The sequence below is a fragment of the Pristis pectinata genome, chromosome 1, assembly GCF_009764475.1.
Source record: "Pristis pectinata isolate sPriPec2 chromosome 1, sPriPec2.1.pri, whole genome shotgun sequence".
Lineage (NCBI taxonomy): Eukaryota > Metazoa > Chordata > Chondrichthyes > Rhinopristiformes > Pristidae > Pristis > Pristis pectinata.
This window is the reverse complement of record NC_067405.1, coordinates 136666198-136690102: the sequence shown is the minus strand read 5'-3', so window position 1 is coordinate 136690102 and position 23905 is coordinate 136666198. Positions and strand designations below refer to the sequence as shown.

The window sequence follows — 23905 nt, the reverse complement described above, 5'->3', positions numbered from 1 at the left end:
CCATTTGATGTGCTAACATGAGAAGAAATTTCTCAGGATCAATGCCCTATTCCCAGAGGATTCATATGACTAACTCACATGTTCTCCTTCTTGGCCATTATATTTTATCTAAAAACCAGAGGGTGTCAAGAAAAGTCCTTATTGACGTAGTAATCATCTCACTGATAGGCATAGGGTAGGGTAGGGTTATCATCAGTGAGATGATAACTACGTCAATAAAGACTTTTCTTGAGACCGTCTGGTTTTTAGATAAAATATAATGGCCAGGAAGGAGAACCCGCGAGTTAGAGTCATATGCAATAGGTTAGGGTAGAATTAGTGTAAAAATGGGTGCTAGATGGTCAGCACAAAATCAGTGGGCTAAAAGGCCCACTTCCATGCTGTCTCTCTCTGTGACTCTATGACTTTAAATGCAGCAGGTGTTAACAATAAGTATCTACCTGATCCTCTGGAATCACTGAACACTGGAATCAAATCTCAAAGTCCTGAAAACACTCCTCACTTGGCTCCTGGTGGTTCATGGCAGGGATCATAAACATGTTCTGCTTATCTGGAGAATGAATGGGAGTCAGAAGCAAAGGGAGGAGCAGATAGTCTTTGTCCTCCAACCACCAGCCTTCCACGTGGCAAGCAGTTGGCAACAAGGACAGTTTCAAGATTAAAGGGTCAGGTGAACTTAATTTTAAACACACAAAATCAACATTCATGAAATGATGCTTACAACTTGTGTGGAGCCCTAGTTTCGCTAAGTGAAGCTTAAGTGCCACGAGTACAATCTATCACTCCCTGAAGTGTGCACTCTTTCTAAATCTGATAGTCTTTCTGAAGGGAATGGAGACATAATTCCTTCCCTTTGGGTAAAGAGCTAATAATATGAGAAAATACAGTGCACCGCACTCAGGTTAAGAGAAATAGGTTTTAGATTCCAAGCAGCCTATAAAGTGAATTGCACAAACTGGAGAAGAATGCGAAAAGTGACTTAAGTAACCCGTTAAATAATTCAGCTGCTGTGAATTGAATACGATGGAAAGTTGGTTCCATGTTAGTATCCCACAGTCTACAAAAACAGTAAAATTAACCCAATTTTAACTGATAGTGTTCCAAACGAACATTGCTCAAAGAATTACGTATCCTGTGTGCAATCTCTTTGCTAAATGTGTGTGGCACACAGAAGTGCAGGGTTGAATCTGAACGACTGTGGTTCTACAATTCAAAATTGAATTACACAATGATTAAAAGCAGGGCTGTTATCATGGGAGACTTCAACTTAGCAAATATTGATTGGCACCTGCTTAGTACCAAAGGTTTAGACGGGGCAGAGTTTGTTAAGTGTGACCAGGATGGATTCCTGTCACAGTATGTTGACCGGCCAACTAGAGGGAATGCCATATTAGATCTAGTATTAGGTAATGAACCAGGTCAGGTGACAGATCTCTCAGTGGGTGAGCATTTGGGGGACAGTGACCACCGCTCCCTAACATTTAACATTGTCATGGAAAAGGATAGGAGCAAAGAGGACAGGAAGATATTTAATTGGGGGAAGGGCAAATTATGAGGCTATAAGGCTAGAACTTGCAAGTGTGAATTGGGATGACATTTTTGAAGGGAAATGTACTATGGAGATGTGGTCATTGTTCAGGGATCTCTTGCAGGATGTTAGGGATAAATTTGTCCCGGTGAGGCAGAGAAAGAATGGCAGGGTGAAGGAACCACGGTTGACAAGAGAGGCGGAAGTTAGGAGGAAGAAGCAGCATGTATAAGGTTTAGGCAATAAGGATCAGATAGGGTCCATGAGGGATATAGGGTAGCAAGGAAGGAACTTAAGAAGGGGCTGAGGAGACCAAGAAGGGGACATGAAAAGGTCTTGGCGAGTAGGGTTAAGGAAAACCCCAAGGCATCTTTCACATGTGAAGTGCAGAAGGATGACAGGAGTAAAGGTAGGACCGATTAGGGATAAAGGTGGGAAGGTGTGCCTGGATGCTATGGAAGTGGGTGAGGTCCTCAATGAATACTTCTCTTCAGTATTCACCAAGGAGAGGGGCCTTAATGATGCTGAGGACAGTGTTGGTAAGGTTAACATTCTAAGAGCATGTTGATATCAAGAGAGAGGATGTGTTGGAACTGTTAGAAAATATTAGGACAGATAAGTCCCTGGGGCCTGTCGGAATATTCCCCAGGCTGCTCCGCGAGGCGAGGGAGGAGATCGCTGAGCCTTTGGCTAGGATCTTTGTGTCCTCGATGTCCACGGGAATGGTACCGGAGGATTGGAGGGTGGCAAATGTTGTCCCCTTATTCAAAAAAGGTAGTAGGGATAGTCCAGGGAATTACAGACCAGTGAGCCTTACGTCTGTGATGGGCAAACTATTGGAAAGGATTCTTAGAGATAGGATCTATGGGCATTTAGAGAATCATAGTCTGATTAGGGACAGCCAGCATGGTTTTGTGAAGGGCAGATTATATCTCACAAGCCTGATAGTGTTCTTTGAGAAGGGTACCAGACAGATTGATGAGGGTAGTGCAGTAGATGTGGTCTACATGGATCTTAGTTAGGCATTTGACAAGGTTCCACATGGTAGGCTTCTTCAGAAGGTCAGAGGGCACAGAATCCAGGGAAGCTTGGCCATGTGGATTCAGAATTGACTTGCATGTAGAAAGCAGAGGGTTGTGGTGGAGGGAGTGCATTCAGATTGGAGGGCTGTGACTAGCGGTGTCCCACAAGGATTGGTTCTGGGACCTCTGCTTTTCATGATTTTTATTAATGACTTGGATAAATGGGTGGAAGGGTGGGTTGGCAAGTTTGCAGACGACACAAAGGTTGGTGGTGTTGTGGATAGTGTGGAGGATTGTCAAAGATTGCAGAGGGACGTTTATAGGATGCAGAGCTGGGCTGGTAAGTGGCAGATGGAGTTCAATCCTTAGAAGTGTGAGGTGGTGCACTTTGGAAGGACAAACTCCAAGGCAGAGTACAAAGTTAATGGCAGGATTCTTGGTAGTGTGGAGGAGGAAGGATCTGGGGGTCCATATCCACAGATCCCTGAAAGTTTCCTCACAGGTAGATAGGGTAGTTAAGAAAGCTTATGGGGTGTTAGCTTTCATAAGTCAGGGATCGAGGTTAAGAGCCGTGAGGTAATGATGCAGCTCTATAAAACTCTGGTTAGACCACACTTACAGTACTGTGTCCAGTTCTGGTCACCTCATTATAGGAAGGATGTGGAAGCATTGGAAAGGGTGCAGAGGAGATTTACTAGGATGCTGCCTGGTTTAGAGAGTATGCATTATGAGGAGAGACTAAGGGAGCTAGGGCTTTACTCTTTGGAGAGAAGGAGGATGAGAGGAGATATGATAGAGGTGTACAAAATATTAAGAGGAATAGATAGAGTGGACAGCCAGCGCCTCTTTCCCAGGGAACCAATGCTCAATACAAGAGGGCATGGCTTTAAAGTAATGGGTGGGAAGTTCAAGGGAGATATCAGAGGAAGGTTTTTTTTTACCCAGAGAGTGGTTGGGACATGCAATGCGCTGCCTGGGGTGGTGGTAGTGGAGGCAGGTACATTGGTCAAATTCAAGAGATTACTAGATATGGAGGAATTTAAAATAGAGGGATATGTGGGAGTAAGGGGTTCGATAGTATTAGGTGAGGTTTAAAGGTCAGCACAACATTGTGGGCCAATGGGCCTGTGTTGTGCTGCCCTGTTTTATGTTCTCTGTGTATGTTTTAGTATTCTCAGCCAAGTTCCTGTTGGAGACATTAGGCATTGCTAAACAATCTGAATAAAAATTGGCACCGTAACCTAACCTAAACTACTTCTATCTCTCTGAAAATATTACATATGGGAACATGATTATACTGTGGATCAGTTTTTTGCATTGTGTGAACTTCTTTTAAGAATCAGTTGTAACATTTTAGAGCCATACAGTATAGAAATTGGCCCTTGTGTTACATCTCATGATTGCCATGATGGCTAATGAGAAATTAATTTTATTTCTGCTCCTATTCTTCTGAGTTCTGGCAAACATTTCTCCCTAAACCAACATCACTAAATGTGATCATTACTATCTGGTGAACCTTGCTGTGTGCAAATTTCTTTATACGTTTCCTTACACTATGTCTATGTCAACCATCAAGTATTTATCTATACTAATCCCATTTAACAGCACTTGACCTGTAGCCTTCTATGCCTTGGTAATTCGTGTACACATCTAGATACTTCTTGAATTTTGAGAGAGCACTTGCCTTCACCACCCTCTCAGGCAATATATTCTAGATTCCAATCACCCTCCAGGCAAAAAACATTCTTTTAGATCCAACCTAAACCTCCTGCCCTTTCCTTAAATCTATGATTCTATTTTTAGAGACCTCTGCCATAGCATAAAGCTTCCTTAAAAGTATCCCATCTACACCCCTCATAGTTTTGAATATTTAAATCAGATTGCCTCACCCTCTCACCTCCTCCACTCCAAGAAAAATACACAACCTATCCAATCCTTCCTCTTAACTGAAACACTCCATCCCAGGCAACATCCTGGTGAGTCTCCTCTGCACCCTCTGTAGTGCAATCACATTCTTCCTACATTGTGATGACGAAAAATAAACACAGTACACTGCCTGTGGCCTAACCAATAGAGTTGTACCATAACCTCCCTGCTTTTATATTCAGTGCCTCGGCTAATAGAGGCAAGTATCCCAAACGTCTTCTTCACCACCTTATCTGTGTGTGCTGCCACCTCCAAAGATCATTGTACATGTACACCAAGATCCTCAGTCCATCAATACTTCCTAGGGCCCTACCATGTCCTACACCTATTTGTCTTCCCAAAATGCATCATCTCACACTTAACATGGATTAAATTTAATCTAGTAATCCCCTGCCCATTTTACTAACTAATCAAATCAAGTTGCCTAAGATTACCAGTATCATTATCAACAATATCACTAATCTTCATGTCATTATTAATTATATTTCCTACATTCAGATCCAGCCCCTCAATGTTTGTAAGAAAAATAAAGGTCCTTGCACCAATCCCAGTGGCACACCACTGGCCACAGGCCTCCAATCACAAATACAATCCTCCACCATCACCCTCTGCCTCCTATTACCAGGCCAATATTGAATCTAGTTTGCCTTGGATGCCATAGGTTTTAACCTTTTGGACCAGTCTCCCATTTGGGATCTTGTCAAAGGGATCTTACCGAAGTTCAAGTGGACTACATCATCCACACTGCCGTCATCAATACACTTTGTTACTGCTTCGAAACATTCAATCATTTTGATCAGGCAGCATCTCCTCTAATAAAACCATGTGGATTATCTTTGATTAATGCTTGCCCATATCACTTCTTGCAGAAGTATCTTCATCACCCATTGTTGATTAACTCAAGTATACAAAAGCAGCAAGTCACTCTTAAGTAATGAATATACAAATCAAAGTTAGGAAAATTTCTAAAATATTGTCAAATTAGAGTTTCTGGGGACCCTTAATGACAATCAATCCTGGTTGATCAGTATGGAGTACATAACAATAAAAGAAAAATAGCCTCCCTCTACACTCACAACTGTGTGGCCAGATTCTGCTCTAACTCCATCTAGAAGTTTGCAGATGATACCACTGTGGTAGGCCGCATCTCAAATAACGATGAGTCGGAGATAGTGAGCCTAGTGGCATGGTGTCATGACAACAACCTTTCCCTTAATGTCTGCAAAACAAAAGAGCTGGTGATTGACTTTAGGAAGGGGGCGTGGCATTTCACCTCATTGTCTGCCTGCACTGAACTTTCACTGTAAAAGTAACACTTTATTCTGCATTCCGTTATTGCTTTTCCCCTGATGTGATGAAATGATTTGTATGGATGGCATTCAAAAAAAAAGTTTTTTCACTGTACCTCAGTGCATGTGATAATAATAAACTAAATTCCCAATTTACTAATTATACTGCTCAAAAACTGCAAAGGTTTTGGATCAGGTTTTTTTTTGCAGCAGTGGGTGGAAATTTATCCTGTCCAAAGTAATGTTTTAAACACAATGAAACATTGTTTCTATTCAAATCATATCTTATTTAGTCGTTCACATGCTCCTATTTACAGGAACAGTGCTGAGGTCAAGTGGTTGAGAACTTCAAGCTCCTAGGAGTAAACATCACCATTAGCCTATCCTGGTCCAACCACATAGATGCCATGGCCAAGAAAGCACACCAGTGCCTCTACTTCCTCAGGAGGCTGAAGAAATTCAGCATGTCCCCGTTGACTCTCACCAATTTTTATTGACGGTCTATAGAAAGCATCCTATCTAGACGCATCATGTCTTGGTATGGCAACTGTTCTGCCTGAGACCACAAGAAACTGCAGAGAGTTGTGGACAGCTCAGCAAATCACAAAAACCAGCCTTACCTCCACGGACTCTGGCTACACTTCTCACTGCCTTGGTAAAGCAGGCAACATAATCAAAGACCCATTTCCCTCCCCCAGACATCCTTTCTTCTCACCCCTCCCATCAAGTAGAAGATACAAAAGCCTGAAAACACATGATACCATGGTCAATGACAGCTTCTATTCTGCTGTTATAAGACTATTGAATGGACCTTTTGTACAATAAGATGGACTTCTGACCTCACAATCTACCTTGTCATGGCCTTTCATCTTATTGTCTGCCTGCACTGCACTTTCTCTGTAACAATAACACTTTATTCTGCATTCTGTTATTGCTTTTCCCCTGATGTGATGAAATGATTTCTATGGATGGCATGCAAAACAAAGTTTTTCACTGTACCTCGGTGCATATGATAACAATAAATCAATTTACCAATTATAGTGTTCAAAAACTGCAAAGGTTTTGGAACACAGTTTTTTGCAGCAGTGGGTGGATATTTATCCTGTCCAAAATAATGTTTTAAACACAATGAAAGATTTTTTTCTATTCAATCATATCTTATTTAGTCATTCCTTTTTTATATAAACTAGTACTAAATTCTGCTTTAAATTTTGTTTCATTGCTTTTTCTAGAAAAGTTAATGGAAGCCTTAGATTACATCTGCATATGCTCAGCATGTGTATTTCAAAGAATGTTCCAGTATACAGCATCAGGCTTCTCTAAGTTTACTTCCTCAATGTTCATGGCCAGCCAAATAACATCAATCATACACTTGCATGTCTCTAAATTATTTGCTTGACCCTAATGCCTATAATTATCAAGGACTGAACAACCAAACATAAATACTACTTCCTTGCTATGCCAACATCACACAATATAATGTTCCATATAAAACACTACTAGGTGAATTTTGACTTTTCACTGAGAGCCAAAATTCAAGGGTTCAATTGCAGAAAATATTTAATAATCCAGAAGTCAGATTTTTCTCATTGTTACTACATTATTTAAAAAAAAATTCTAAAATATTAACTGACAGTATGATTAATTTTAGTACTCTACAGACTCAGTAATTGCCCTTGCAGGTTGTGGAAATAAAGGTGCAATTCCTAATATCTTCTAATGATTATGCCCCACTCCCTTCATGAACACTCCTGGCCACGCTCCAGTATCCACCTCCCAAATGCAGCCACATATCCAGCTATCCTGTCAAGCTCTGGCCAGACATGTGGCCTGTTACTGGACCTCAGCGCTGGCTGCATGCCTACCAATGATCCAAATCTCAACTTTGGCTGCACACTTAACATCTGTTCCTGGCCCAGTCTTCGACTTCATACCTAGCCACGTTCTCGATCATAGTTACGACCACACATCAAGCCTGTGTTCCCAGCCCTTAATTGCAACCACACACCTACCTACAACCCTGACCCACAGCTCTGGCTGCACACCCAAACAATATTCTCAGCCCTAAGCTCCAGTCACACACCTATGCACATTCCTGACCCCTGGTTCTACTCACACACACCTATTACTTTCCAGCTACATACCTACCCACATTCCTGTCCCCCAAATCTGGCCAAATGCCTGACCCTCTTCCCACCCCTGAGCTAAAGACGCATACCTTCCCACTTTCCTGCTCCCTGGCTCCAGTTGAAGTCTTATTGTTTCACCAATGAGGGAGGGGGGTAGTTGAGGAATATTAGATGGTACAAAGTTAAAATCCTGGGCAAAGATGCAAGGGGGATGTGAAGAATTTTTTTTTAAACGGTTGGTGAAGGAAATGGAAAGTCAATCAGAATTTTCAAAAAGGACAGGTGTGAAAAAAATGCAACACAAGGGGAAAATTATGGGTAAATGAAATTGATATGATTGCCCTTATCTGAACCAGCAAGGACTTGATGGGACAAAAAGCCTCCTTCTGTGCTGTGACAATTCTAAGCTCATACTTCCAATAACACTTCACTTACAAACACTTGGAAATGGTTAGGTTCGCCTGGTGTTTTAGTATGTGACCTATCTTATCACAAGTACTTTGTTAAAATATTTTAGAAAGAAAATTAAAACAAGTAGGAAACAATGATTGCATAACTCAACAGGATAATTGCATAGAAACAAATTAATGACCTCATTTCATATTTTGCAATGTGGAAAGATATGAATTGGGTTTATAATAGTTTTATTTATCCATAGTAAACATTTGAGTAATTATGTAACTAAAAACACAAATAATCTGCCTTTACTGCAAAGTAATCAAAGTCTTTTCAAAAAAATGTCCATGGTGTTAATTTTCATTAGCCATGTAATGGACAATAAATATTATCCATTCCAAATTGCCTCCTGAACTGAACAAATTGTTATGCCATTTCAGAGGGTTAATTGAGCATCAGTCACATTGTTGGGTCGCTGATTTTCTTCCCTGAGGGATGATAGTGAACCAATAGTTTTCTGGTAGCCTAGCAAATCACTCTCTTTCTACCACCAAAATCTTTCCTCCCTTAGGTCCCACTGAGGCAGGGTAAGGATGGTAGAGTGAAGGAACTATGGTTGACACGAGATGTAGAATATCTTGTCAAGAGGAAGAAAGAAGCTTACCTAAGGTTTAGAAAGCACGGATCAGACAGGGCTCTGGAGAGTTACAAGCTAGCCAGGAGGGACCTTAAGAATGGACTTAGGAGGGCTAGAAGGAGGCATGAGAAGTCCTTGGCGAGAAGGATCAAGGAAAACTCCAAGGTGTTCTACAAGTATGTGAAGAATAAGAGGATGACTATAGTGAGGGTAGAACCGATCAGGGATTAAAAAAAGGAAACGTGCCTGGAGTCGGAAGAGGTAGGGGAGGTCCTTAATGAACACTTTGTTTCAGTATTCACCAGAGAGAGAGACCCTGATATTTGTGAGGATGGCATACGACAGACTGATATGCTAGGGCATGTCGATGTGAGGAAAGAGGATGTGCTGGAACTTTTGAAAAACATTAGGATAGATAAGTCACCGGGGCCAGACAGGATATATCCAAGGTTATTATGGGAAGCTAGGGAAGAGATTGCTGCGCCTTTGGCGATGATCTTTGCATCCTCATTGGCCACAGGAGTAGTGCCAGATGATTGGAGATTGGCAAATGTTGTTCATTTGTTTAAGAAAGGAAGTAGGGATGACCCTGGGAATTACAGACTAGTAAGTCTTACTTCAGTGGTGGGCAAATTATTGGAGAAGATTCTTAGAGACAGGATTTATGGGCACTTAGAGAAGTATAGGCTGATTAGGGACAGTCAGCATGGCTTTGAGGGGCACATTGTGCCTCAGGAGCCTGATTGAATTCTTGGAGGATGTGACAAGGCACATTGATAAAGGTAGAGCAGTGGATGTGGTGTACATGGATTTTAGTAAGGCGTTTGATAAGGTTCCTCATGGAAGGCTTATTCAGAAAGTCAGGAGGCATGGGATCCAGGGAAATTTGGCTGTGTGGATCCAGAATTGGCTCATCCATAGAAGACAGAGGGTGGTGGTAGGTGGAGCGTATTCTGCATGGAGGTCGGTGACCAGTGGTGTTCTGCAGGGATCTGTTCTGGGAGCCCTTCTCTTTGTGATTTTTATAAACGACTTGGATGAGGATGTGGAAGGGTGGGTTAGTAAGTTTGCTGATGATACAAAGGTTGGTGGTGTTGTGGATAGTGTAGGAGGTTGCTGTAGATTACATCAGGATATTGATAGCATGCAGAGCTGGGCTGAGAAGGGGCAGATGCAGTTCAACCCAGATAAGTTTGAAGTGGTACACTTCGTGAGATCAAATTTGAAGGCAAAATACAAGGTTAATGGCAGAACTCTTAGCAGTGTGGAGCAACAGATGGATCTTAGGGTCCATGTCCATAGATCCCTCAAGGTTGCCACGCAGGTCGATAGGTTTGTTAAGGCGGCGTATGGAGTGTTGGCCTTCACTAGTCGGGGTATTGAGTTCAAGAGCCGCGAGGTGATTTTGCAGCTCCCTTGAACTCTGGTCAGACCACACTTGGAGTATTGTGTTCAGTTCTGGTCACCTCATTATAGAAAGGATGTGGAAGCTTTAGTGTGGGTGCAGAGGAGATTTACAAGGATGTTGCCTGGATTGGAGAGCATGTCTTATGAGGATAGGCTGAGCAAGCTAGGGCTTTTCTCTTTGGAGAGAAGGAGGATGAGAGGTGACTTGATAAAGGTGTACAAGATGATAAGAGACATAGATTGAGTGGATAGTCAGAGACTTTTTCCCAGTGCAACAATGGCTAACACAAGGGGACATAATTTTAAGGTGATTGGAGGAAAGTATAAAGGGAATGTCAGGGCAAGTTTTTTTTTTAAAACAAAGAAAGTGGTGGTGCGTGGAACGCACTGCCGGCAGAGGTTGTGGGGGCAGATACATTAGGGACATTTAAGAGACTCTTAGATAAACACATGAATGATAGAAAAATAGGGGGCTATGTGGGAGGGAAGGGTCAGATAGATCTTAGAGCAGGATAGGGCCTGTAATGTGCTGTAGTGTTCCATGTTCTAATTGAGGATTCATTGGGAACCCAATGTGGATAATTGTATTTTTGATTAGGCAAATAAAAATTCAATAGACACAGCAGTTGAGCACATTATCATAGTCCTTATTTTTGCATAGATTTTGTGTGAATACTTCAACCTTATTGTCTCCCACACTCCCTCACTAGTTCTAGTGTTTTATAATAATCAGGCAAGAGTTACAAGCAATAGAAAACTTGGTGAGTGGTGAATGAGGTGCTTTTCCCTATTTACATGCCATGAATTTCCTGTATTTTATATTATTTTGTTATCAGGATCAGGACGTAACATCCACATTTCCCTTTTTGAAAACATTGTGCATGTAAATGTTGGTACAGTGGCTTAATTATTTTTAATTATATCCTTGTTACGCATGATTTCTTTGAGTTCTGAGTGCTTATACTTATATCTGCTTGTTTTAAACTGTTTTTACAAGTCACAGGAAACTTGGAAATTTTCAGTCCAAGCTTCCAACATGAAGATCCAGATAGAAAGCAGCATACACTTCGTTTTAACTTGAAGAAATTTCATCAGATTTGATAATAAAAAGAGATGCTCAACGAAAATAAAAGCAGAAAATGCTGGGAATAATAGATTAGTATGCATCTATAGAGAGAGAAACAGAGGTATATTTCAGGCCAATGGTCTTTCATTAGAACAGATAAGGTTAGAAATGAAAGAAGTGTTAAGTTGTAGGGACAGTGGGAAGGGGTGCAGAGAACATAACGGCAGCATGAAGACCAGGTGAGATTGATTGACACAGTAATGGTAGTGCCTGCTGAAAGAGGGGTTGAAGGTATGTCTGAAGGAAGTGTGCATAGAGAGGGCTGAATGAAATCTGAAATATCAGAAGAGGAAAGAGAAATATAATTGGAATGCTGGAAATGAGTTAAAAGGCTGGAATGGATGATTATCTTAAATTGTTGAATTCAGTATTGAGTCCTGAAAGTAATAATATAGCAAGTCAGAAGCTGAGGTGCTGTTTCATAAGTTGATATTAAGTTTCATTAGAACAGTGCAAGAGGCCAAAGGTAGAGCAGTCAGAGTAGGACTGACATGGGGAATTAAAACAAAAGGCAACTAAAAAAGCAGAGTTACTCTTGCAAATTGAATGGCGTTATCCTGCAAAGCAGCGACCCAATCTGTGTTTGGCTTCCCCAATGTAGAGACCACTTTAGCAGCAGCAAATGCCATATACCAAGTTAGAAGTAGTAAATTTTTGCATCATCCGGAAAGAGCTTTTGGGTCCCTGGACAATGGGATCCACTCAAAATCTAGCTACTGTTCTGGGCCTCCAACACTGCTTCAATGAAGCTCAACACAAGTTTGAAGAACAGAACCTCATTTTCCAACTTAGCAAGTCATAGGCATCAGGACTTAACCATGAATTCAACTATTTCAGATAATTGGAGTCCTTCCCTAGTGTTTTCTCTGTCTCTCCCTACTTTCTCTGTAACTTAACACTTGACTCATTTCTGTTTTCCTATTCTCGTGAAATATCAACAGTCTGAAACATTAGCTCTATTTCCCTCTACACTGATGAAATCTGAACTACTGAGTATTCCTTACATTGCTGAGGCCAGACGTCAACTCCCAGTTGCCTCCTCTTACTTATCCCTCAACCTTGACCCCACCAAGGAGCATCAGGCGATTGTCTCCTGCACTATCACTGACCTCATCACCTCCAGAGATCTCCCCTCTAATGCCTCCAATCTCAGTTCCCCTACCCTACACTGCCTGCTTCTACCTCCTACCAAAGATCCATAAATCCAACTGCCCTGATAGGCCTGTTGTTTCTGCCTGCTCCTGCCCCACTGAACTCATGTCTTCATATCTTGACTTCATTTTGTCCCCCTTGGTCCAGTCCCTTCCCACCTCTGTCCATGACACCACATGCCCTCCGCCTTGACCGCCTCATTTTCACTATGGATGTCAAATCCCTGTACACTTCCATCTCCCATCAGGAAGGCCTTAAGGCTCTCCACTTCTTTCTGGACAACAGACCCAACCAGTTCCCCTCATTGCCACCCTCCTCCATCTGGCTGAACTGGTACTCACCCCCAACAACTTCTCTTTCAGCTCCTCCCACTTTCTCCAAACTAAAAGTGTAGCCATGGGCACTACAGTATGCTTGCCTTTTTGTCGGCTACATGGAATAGTCCATGTTACAAGCCTACACTGGTAACAGTCCCCAACTCTTTCTCTGCTACATTAACGACTGCATTGGGGCTGCTTCCTGCACCTTTGCTGGGCTCGTCAATTTCTTCAACGTTGCCTCCAACTTGCACCCTGCCCTCAAGTTTACATGGTCCATCTCCAACACATCTCTCTCCTTTCTGGATCTCTCTGTCTCCATTTCCAGAGAGAGATTAACCACCAACATCTTTTACAAACCCACTGACTCCCACAGTTACCTTGACTATACCTCTTCCCACCGAATCACTTGCAAGGATGCCATCCCCTTCTCCCAGTTCCTACACCTCTGCCGCATCTACTCCCATGATGAGGCTTTCTACTCCAAGACGTCCTCCTCTTTCAGTAAAAGGGGTTTCCCTTCCACCACCATCAATGCTGCCCTCATCCACATCTCCTCCATTTCCCACACCTGCCCTCACCCCATCTCTCCTCGCACACCACCCCCCCCCCCGATATAACAGCGACAGGGTCCCTTTGCCCTCACCTTCCACCCCACGAGCCTCCGCTTCCAACACATCATTCTCCACAACGTCCACCACCTCCAATGGAATCCCACCACTAAGCACATCTTCCCCTTTCCCCCTCTCTCCACGACTCCTTTGTCCATTCATCCCTCCCCGCAGATGACCCTCCCGGCACTTATCCCTGCAACCTAAAGGATGCCACTGCTCCTACACCTCCTCCCTTACCACCATTCAGGGCCCTAGACAGTCCTTCCAGCTGAGGCAGCACTTCAACTGTGAATCCAAAGGTGTCATTTATTGCATCTGATTCTCCCAGTGCGGCCTCCTCTACACGAGTGAGACCCAACACAGATTGGGTGACCGTTTCGTCAACCACCTTTGTTCTGTTCGGCACAAAAGCAAGGATCTCCCGGTGGCCATCCACTTCAATTCCACATCCCACTCCCATACCGACATGTCTATCCAAGTCCTCCTCTACTGCCATGTTGAGGCGAGACATAGGTTGGAGGAACACCTCATATTTCGCCTTGGTAGTCTCCAACCTGACAGCCTCAACATCGGTTTCTCTAACTTCTGGTAACCCTTCCTCTCTTGTTCCCCCCACTTTTTTCCCTCCTTTGTCTTCCCTCATTCCTGTGGACCCCTTACCCCACCCTCATGACCTGCCCATCCCTTCCCCCGCCCTCATGAACTGCCCATCTATTCCCAACCTTCCTTTTATTCCATGGTACACTACCCTCTCTTACCGGATTCCTCCTTCTTTAGCCCTTTGCCTATCACCTCAGCTTCTTACTTTTCCCCCTCCCCCACCCTCCTACCTTCCCCCTCTCACCTGGACTCATCTATCACCTGAACTCACCTATCACCTGTCTGCATGTACTCCTCCCCCTCCCTCAACCTTCTTATTCCAGCTTCTGCCCTCTTCCTTTCCAGTCCTGATGAAGGGTCTCGACCTGAAATGTCGACAGTTTATTTCTCTCCATAGATGCTGCCTGACCTGTTAGGTTCCTCCAGTATTTTGTGTGTGTTGTTCCTTGCATTTTCTGTTTTTATTTCGAGAATCTGCAGCACTTTTCTTTTGGGAAATGCTCATCAGCATGGATGTAAAAGGATAAACTATCAATTATCGACTTTTCTCTGTAAGATATCTAGACAATCTGAGTGAATGGGTTAAATTACAATAGTGTTTAGTCTATGCAGGTGCCTGTCAATCCAACTAACATCGAGTAAATTCTGCTGTACTAAGTATTCAAGTTATAAATCTTATAAACCTTGTTGGCTTACCTGGTTTTGGAGGACATTTTGTACACTTATGGTAACCCCATGATAATCCTACACTCCCACAACAATCATCCTGCTTTGTGAGACCCGGAAGTGGTTTTCCACACTATAATAGGAAGACAAAGACAAAAAAAACAATTATATGCATTTACCTTATGCATGTAAGGGGAATAATTTTCTTCTACTTCTTCATGGTCAATAGTTTTACTTTTTTTTGTCACGTTTAATGGCCGCTGATCAGACAGGCAGATGCACAATAGGTAATGGAGACATGAGGAAAATGGCCAATTACAATATAACTGTAGTTATAACTGATGTTGGAGAATCAAGGTGGAGTTGATGGGCATTTGAGAGAGTGTAGATTTCAAGAAAATAAGTGGGGGAATAGGACTGATGGGAATGCAGTTTTATGAGATCACAGATGAAGTATTACCCAAGAATATCTTCAGATCCATGTGTCATACTTTATGAAAAGTAAAATGACTTCAGAGAGAGTGTAAACTTGATATTATAGAGTGCTATCTGGACTCCAAGATATCAATTAACAGGAAAAATAGCTCAAACTTGTAATTCTTCGAACTTTGAATATTGGGAAATGTGATCAACATTTTTGAGTCATCTAGAGGAACTGATAAAATAGAGAGATGCAACTTCTGCTGCTCAGAAAGTCTAGACTTGGCTAATGTAAACTAAATGTTAGGACCAGGTCTTTTCAAGAGATAAGTTGAGAAATTCTTCCATACACAAAGTGTAGTAGAATTTTAGAACCTCATCTGCAAGCAGCAGTTGATACAAAGTCAATTTAAAGTTTGAGATTTTTGTTAACTAAAGCTATTAGGGGATATAGGGCATGGAGTTGGGACACCGATCAACCAATTTCTCAGAGAATGGCAGAATAGGCAAATGGCTAAACTGCATACTTTTTTTTTACTATTTTCCGATGATATAGAAATAGGATATTTTGGGTTGAATTTTCTCTTAATTGCACATTTGAAATATTGCCCTACCTGACCATCCACCGTTTCCTGGAAGCATCTTCCCACAGTCATAGGTTTACGATGTGGCTGTGACTGTCCATTGTTGTTTCCACTAGCATTAGGCTGTGATCTTTGCTGTACTGAATGGACTGACTGTTGGTCCAGAGAATTCTTTATGTTTTTCTTAGCTGAAGAGTCAGGTGGGTTCTTCACTCTTGCCACTTGATGAATTTGTACTGTGGCCTCTGGTGGGTGGTTCACATGTATATTAACCAGGGATGGGTGCATAACAACTGCAGAGAAGATGGAATCATGGTTTACAACACTAGTAATTTAGCAGTTAAATTCTTCCAAACAATAATATTTTTTTCTGATGTAACAGCAATGATCCTTTATCAAAGCAGAAATAAAGAACCTAATATTATAGCAGGAGAACAACTACATCAAATCTGCACCGTTTCCTCACTGGACACACCAAAAGGTAGAAAACTGAGTGTGCTAACCACATTGTTGAAGACCTCCTGATTTTATAACTATTGATCTAAATACATAGAAGATGGTTGTGTTACAAGTGAACATTCCACCATGGTCAATTTTATTCAAGACAAATCAAAATTGAAACCTCATATTCTCAGGGCTATGTAGATTTATGATAAAACATGGGAATGAATAAGAAACAGGTTCAAGATGTACAATAGGGGAGAGAAAGAGAAAGGGAACAGGCAGACAGAGCAGAGGACCCTGGAGGCTGTTCCTCTCAAAAATAGGTATTCCGCTTTGGATGCTGTTGAGGGGGATGACCTACAGGGATCAAGTGGCAGTAGCCAGGTCTCTGGTACTGGGACAAGGTTCCACAAGGTAGGCTTCTTCAGAAGGTCAGAGGGCATGGAATCCAGAGAAGCTTGGCTATGTGGATTCAGAATTGGCCTGCCTGTAGAAAGCAGAGAGTTGTGGTGGAGGGAGTGCATTCAGATTGGAATGCTGTGACTAGCAGTGTCCCACAAGGATCGGTTCTGGGACCTCTGTTTTTCGTGATTTTTATTAATGACTTGGATGAGGGGGTAGAAGGGTGGGTTGGCACGTTTGCAGATGACACAAAGATTGGTGGTGTTGTGGATAGTGTGGAGAATTGTCAAAGATTGCAGAGGGACATTGATAGGATGCAGAGCTGGGCTGAGCAGTGGCAGATGGAGTTCAATCCGGAGAAGTGCAAGGAAGGACAAACTCCAAGGCAGAATACAAAGTTAATGGCAGAATTCTAGGTAGTGTGGAGAAGCAGAGGAATTTGGGGGTCCATATCCACAGATCCCTGAAAGTTGCCTCACAGGTGGATAGGGTAGTTAAGAAAGCTTATGGGGTGTTAGCTTTCATAAGTCGAGGGATCGAGTTTAAGAGACAGGAGGTAATGATGCAGCTCTATAAAACTCTGGTTAGACCACACTTGGAGTACTGTGTCCAGTTCTGGTCACCTCATTATAGGAAGGATGTGGAAGCGTTGGAAAGGGTGCAGAGGAGATTCACCAGGATGCTGCCTGGTTTAGAGAGTATGCATTAGGAGGAGAAACTAAGGGAGCTAGGGCTTTACTCTTTGGAGAGAAGGAAGATGAGAGGAGACATGATAGAGGTGTCCAAAATATTAAGGGGAATAGATAGCCAGCACCTCTTTCCCAGGGCACCAATGCTCAATACAAGAGGGCATGGCTTTAAAGTAATGCGTGGGAAGTTCAAGGGAGATATCAGAGGAAGGTTTTTTACCCAGAGAGTGGTTGGGGCATGGCATGCACTGCCTGGTGCGGTGGTAGAGGCAGGTACATTGATCAAATTCAAGAGATTACTAGATAAGCATATGGAGGAATTTAAAATAGAGGGATCTGTGGGAGTAAGGGGTTCGATAGCATTAGGCGAGGTTTAAAAGTCAGCACAACATTGTGGGCCGAGGGGCCGGTATTGTGCTATACTGTTCTATGTTCTAATAGAAGAATTGAGCAATGAGGAAATGTATTTCAGAGTTGAATTTCAAAAAACCATTGTTCCAATGATATGGATTCAGAAAGTGGTTAAAACGTAAAAGGGTGCAAATCAAGTAATGGAATCAAAGATGACAACTTGGAAATTAAGGAATAAATAGGGCAAAATATGTGATTTGACAGAACAATTTCTGATAATGGAAATTACTTCATAAAAGTACTTACCTTTATTAACTGAGGTATAGAATATGAGAGCAGAAAGGTTGTGCTATAACTTTATAAAACATTGATTAGGCCACAGCTGGAATACGCATTACAGTTTTGGTTGGTATATTATAGGAACTACTTGGTTGTAGTGAAGAGGGTACACAGGACATTCACCAGGATGTTGCCTAGGATGGAGTGTTTCAGTCACAAGGAGAGACTAGATAGCTTGGGAAGGACCCGACAGAGGAATACAAACGTATAGAGGGGCAGGGATAACAAAGATATCTAAAACTAGAGGCATGTTTAAGGTACAGGGCAAGTTTATAGTGGTTGGAATCTGGAATACACTGCCTGACTAGGTAGTGGAAGCAGGTACTCTTACAAAATGTAAGTTGAATCTGAGGGGAGACCTGACAGAAGTTTACAAGATTGGGAGAGGCATAGAGTAGACAGCCAGTACCTTTTTTCCCCAGGGTCAAAATGTCTAATATTAGTGGGCATGTATTTCAAGTGAGAGAGATAAGTTCAAAGGAGATGTGCAGGGCAAGTGTTTTCTTTTGAAAGACAGGACTTTACCAATCTCCTGTAGCTCCACACATAGATGTCCACTTTAGCCTCTGAGGGGCCCTATTCTCTCCCTAGTTACTTTTCTCCCATAATATACTTCTAAAATCTCTTTGGATTCTCCTTAATATTCTCTGCCAGCACTATCGCATCTTATCTCCCAATTTTATCCTCAAAACTAATAGAACTATCATCACTGGAGGTCACCATTAGTGGTGGACAATAAATGCTGGCCATGCCCAGATTTCAAAAATAAATATTAAAAAATAAATCCAAAAATCTGAATATATCTGAGTACATACAACAAGTAAATGTTTTCATATAGAATAAATATTTACATATATATAGGATTACATATATATTTTACTTAAAGCTTATATTGATCTTTAACAATGGTGCCTCATATAACAATGTCATCCAGTACATACATATTTTTATTCTTTCTTACAACAAATGTGGCCATTCATTCCATCAAGTCCAGTCCACCTCTCACTGCATTCCCATCAGTCCTATTCCCCACTTATTTTCTTGAAATGTACACTCTCTCAAATGCCCATCAGCTCCACCTTGATTCTCCTTCATCAGTTGCCAATTAGCCTACCAAACAGAATATTTTTGGAACATAAGAGGACACTTGAGAACCCAGGGAAACCCATATAGTCATGAAGAGCATGTAAATTCCACAAACACATGCCCAGATGTCAGGATTGAACCCAAGCTGCTGGAGCTGCCTTACCTGCAGTGGAGAATTATCTGCTATGACACAGCTTCATTTTGTACTTCAATTACTGCTCAGTCCTAAGAATTCCAGACTGGAAAACTTACACAAATGTTGACAATTTTTTTTTGCAAAGTATCACAACATGGATATGAACCCTTCCAACAACGGCAATTCAATGAAATTATTTACCTGGCTGATTAGAAAGAGGGAGAGTGTAAACAGACTGTGTGATAGAAGAATCTGCAGGTGCTGTCTTCGCCACTGTCTGTCTTTCCCGAGGCATCGGAAGATGGCAGAACTTTCCTGTTGAGTTTGATGGGCACCAGCACTTGTCCCTTCCAATGCAGTATCCTCCATTTAGACATGGGATCTGGCAAAAATCTAGAAGACAATTAAGTTGGTAATTAATTGCTTGCTAATTTAGTTGATTTGTTTATCATCCAAACAAATGACTTCCTGCTTTGACAGCTTATTGTTCATACTTAAGGGTCAAGAACATATTAGACAAGTCTATCAGACATAATTAAACTCAAAAGATAATTAACAGCTATTAATTGCCTTTATTTTGATTTGTACTTGATTCGGTAGATTATTATTTAATGAATATTGTCAGATTATTTACACTTTATGGAAAATGTATTATTCTTATTTTTTTTAAAAAGGAGATCCATTGTCAGACCTTTTCCCTTTTCTCCACAAGTGAAGAACAGCTGGTCTTTTGGTTAAATTATTTTCGTTAATAACCATTACAGGTGTTCTTCTGCTAAAAGCCAAAGGCTTTATTGAGGATCAATTGAGGATTGAGGGCAGGCACGGTAGTGTAGTGGTTAGCATAACACTATTACAGTGCCAGGGACCTAGGTTCAATTCCGGCCACTGTCTGTAAGGAGTTTGTATGTTCTCCCCGTGACTGCGTGGGTTTTCTCTGGGTACTCCGGTTTCCTCCCACGTTCCAAAGACGTACAGGTTAGGAAGTTGGAGGCATGCTATGTTGGTGCCAGAAGCATGGTGACACATGTAGGCTGCCCCCACAACATCCTACGCAAAGATGCATTTCACTGTGTGTTTTGATGTACATGTGACTAATAAAGAAATCTTCTCTTATCTTATTTTAACTGATTCAGCTTTGTTCTCTTCTGAAGTGCATGGGAATACTACAGGGCTGACCATTCTTGAATCTGCCTCTATGTATAATAATCTTAGTAGTAGCTATCCTTGTTAGTGAACTCTTACTCCAAATCTCTTCAAAAATGAGAGTAGAAAGAAAAGGTACAGGAGGGCAAGTAACTAATAACATTAGCTAAGATGGAAGGAGATTTTTTAAAAAGCACTGGAAGACCAAAATATCATATTCATGTTCTGGCTGCTTAAAAAATAAAGGGGTGAGGGAGATCAATAAATGAATACAACATAAGGAACAGGAGGTGGAGAAGGCTATCTGGCCTTTGGGCCTGCTTTGCCATTCACCAAAATCATGGCTGATCTTTTCCCCAAGTTCCATTTTGCAGCATTTTGATTTCCTTAATGTCCAGAAATCTATCGATCTATTTTGTATAAACATTGCCAAGCTTTCATAGACCTACAGAATAGAGAATTCCAAAGGTTCATCAGCCTAAGTGAAGAGTTTTTTCTCATCTCATTCCTAAATGGCCTACCCCATATTCAAGTTGCCTGCCATGGTCCTAGACTTCCCAGTCAGGAGATATAGCCTCTTGCAAATAACATACCAAGCTCTTTAAGAATGTAATTTTTGATCAGATTTCCTCTCAGTCTTCTGAACTCCAGCGAATATGGTCCCAGCCTATTCAATCTCTACACATAAAGGGAAGCCTGGAAACAGTGTAGTGAATCTTTGCTGCACTTCCTCTGTCAAATGTACTTACTTTCTTTGGTATGGAGAATGAAACTAGACTGTAGTTTTACTGAGGATCTATGGGACTGTAACAGGACTTCCTTCCTTGATAATCAAAAGCTCCCATTATCAAGGCTTAATCAATCGAACCTTATTATGAAGGCATACAACCATGTGTTCACTGAATCTTTATGTAGTTTTCTTTTATTAACTCGTAAAGATGGGATAACTTAGCCAGAAATAATAACTTGAGTGGTAATTTTAATTTACAAAAATGACCTGTAATTAAGATCTTCTCTAACAGTGTACCCGGCAAACCGAGCAAATAGCTCCCAAGTTTGCTCGAGGTTTAAAGGGATGAGTTGTATTGACTCTTCCAAAACCTGATCTTGGGACCTGGGCTTAAGAGTTGCGAAGGTTATTCACAGTGAGAGTCAATTAAATGGCAATTTTACCTGCAAATAGTTATTTTGCTAGAAATCAGAATTCACCCATATTTGGTGCATTAAATGGTTACAGTGCTAGGTTCTGATGTCCCGTGGGAGACAACTCAAAATAATACAAAATTGGAAAAAATTACTTTTGAAAAGTCATGTGTGGAGCGACAGGAGATAGGCAAGGTCTTTAATAAATATTTCTCATCTGTATTTACCATGGAGAAAATCATGGAAGTTAGGGAATTCAGAGAAAAGAATATTGAAATCTTGAAACATATCCACATTGCAAAAGAGGTGGTGTTGGAGCTCTTAAAGCACATAAAGGTGGATAAATCCCCAGGACCTGGCCAAGTGTTTCTTAGAACATAATGGGAAGCTAGGGAAGAAATTGCTGGGGCCTGGCAGATACATTTGTTTCATTGTTAGCCACAGGTGAGGTATTAGGAGACTGGAGAGTGGCTTATGTTGGTGCCTTTATTTAAGGGCTGCTTTGCACAAGCCAGGGAACTGCAGGCCAGTGAGCCTAACATCAGTGGTGGGAAATTTACTGGAGGGGATATTGAGGGACAGGATCTACCTGCATTTGGAAAGGCAACGACTGATTAAAGATAGCCAGCGTGGCTTTGTGCATAGAAAATCATGTCTCATGAATTTGATTGAGTTTTTGAAGTGGTGACCAAAAGTATTAGCAAGGCTTTTGACAAGGTCCTGCATGGTAGGCTAATCCAGAAGGTTAGATCACATGGGATCCAGGGAAAGTTGGCCAATTGGATACAATATTGGCTTGGTGGTAGGAGTCAGAGAGTGGTAGGGAAGGTTGTTTTTCAGATTGGAGGCCTGTGACGGCAGCAGTTGTGTGCAGCAGGGATTGTTGATGTTGTTTGTCATCAATATTAATGATTTGGATGAGATTGTAGTTGGCATGTTTAGGAAGTTTGTGGATAACACCAAAATTAGTGATACAGTGGACAGTGAAAAAGATTATCTAAGATTACAACAGGATCTAGATCAACTGGGAAAGTGGGCCAAGGAATAGCAGATGGAATTTAACTCGGACAAGAGCAAAGTATTGCATTTCGATAAGTTAAACCAGGGCAGGATTTACACAATAAATGACAGCGACCCTGGAGAGTATTGTAGAACAGAGAGACCCAGGGGTACAAGTACATAGTTCCCTGAAAGTGCCAACACAAGTAAACAGGGTGGTGAAGGAGGAATCTGGCATGCTTGTCCTCATCAGTGAGGGCACTGAGTACAAGAGTTGGGATGTCATGTCACAGCTGTGCAAGACATTGGTGAGATCACACCTGGAGTATTGCGTGCAGTTCTGAACACCTAGCAACAGGAAGGATGTCATTAGCTAGGCAGGATGCAGAAAAGATTCACAAGATACAATAGGGTCTTTCAAGAGACTGTTAGATAGGCACATGGAGCTGAGTAAAATAGAGGGCTATGGGTAAGCCTAGTTATTTCTAGGGTAGGGACATGTTCGCCACAGCTTTGTGGGTAGAAGGGCCTGAATTGTGCTGTAGTTTTTCTATGTTTCTAAGATTACTTCCGGTGCCATGAGCTAGTCAAAGAAAGAACAGGATGATAGCACAGACAAATGAGTGGCTAGGGAGATGGTGCAGGGGGCTGGGTTTCAAGTTCTTGGATCATCGGAACCTTTTCTGGGGACAGGGTGACCTGTACAAGAGAGACGGTTTGCATCTGAACTGGAGGGGAACCAATATCCTGGCAGTGAGGTTTGTTAATGCTACTGGGGAAGGTTTAAACTACCTTCGCAGGGGGATGGGAACCAGAAAGACAGGTCAGAGGGCTGATGTCAGAGCATGTAGTATTAGGCAGATTCCTGATAATAGATGTGATGGGACAAATGGTTTGAAGTGTTTGTACTTTAATGCTCGGAGTATTATGGGCAAGAGTGATGAACTTAAAGCATGGATCAGTACATGGAACTATGATGTTGTGGCCATTACAGAGACTTGGTTGAGGGAGGGACAGGAATGGGTGATTGATCTACCCATTATCTACTTACTTTTTAAATACCCGTAATGATCTCACCTCCAGAAGCCTCTGGGATAGAGAATTCAAGAGATTTGCCACCCTCTGCAAGAAGTTCCTATGCACCTCAGTTTTAAATGACCATCCCTTTATGTTGTAACCATGTCCCCTTGTTTAAGATTTTCCAATTGATGGAAACAAATCAATATCTACCCTCAGGGTCTTATATGTTCCAATAAGATAACTCATCATTCTTCTGAACTCCAAAGAATATCAATTTAATTTCTTTAGCTGCTCATGATAGGACAACCTTTTCATCCTAGGAATTAGCCCAGTGAAT

General features: G+C 41.8%; 1 protein-coding gene across 1 annotated transcript in view; it reads right to left on the bottom strand.

The window, feature by feature from the left end:
• Window positions 1–23905, bottom strand: part of LOC127568849 (latent-transforming growth factor beta-binding protein 2-like) — a 391147-nt gene that overhangs the window by 219602 nt on the left and 147640 nt on the right. Inside the window, exons 6-8 of the mRNA XM_052013064.1 lie at window positions 19462–19653; window positions 15844–16106; window positions 14840–14942 (exon numbers count right to left, since the gene is read on the bottom strand). Of these exons, the coding sequence (XP_051869024.1) occupies window positions 14840–14942; window positions 15844–16106; window positions 19462–19653 (558 nt within the window). The remainder of the gene's footprint in view (window positions 1–14839; window positions 14943–15843; window positions 16107–19461; window positions 19654–23905) is intronic.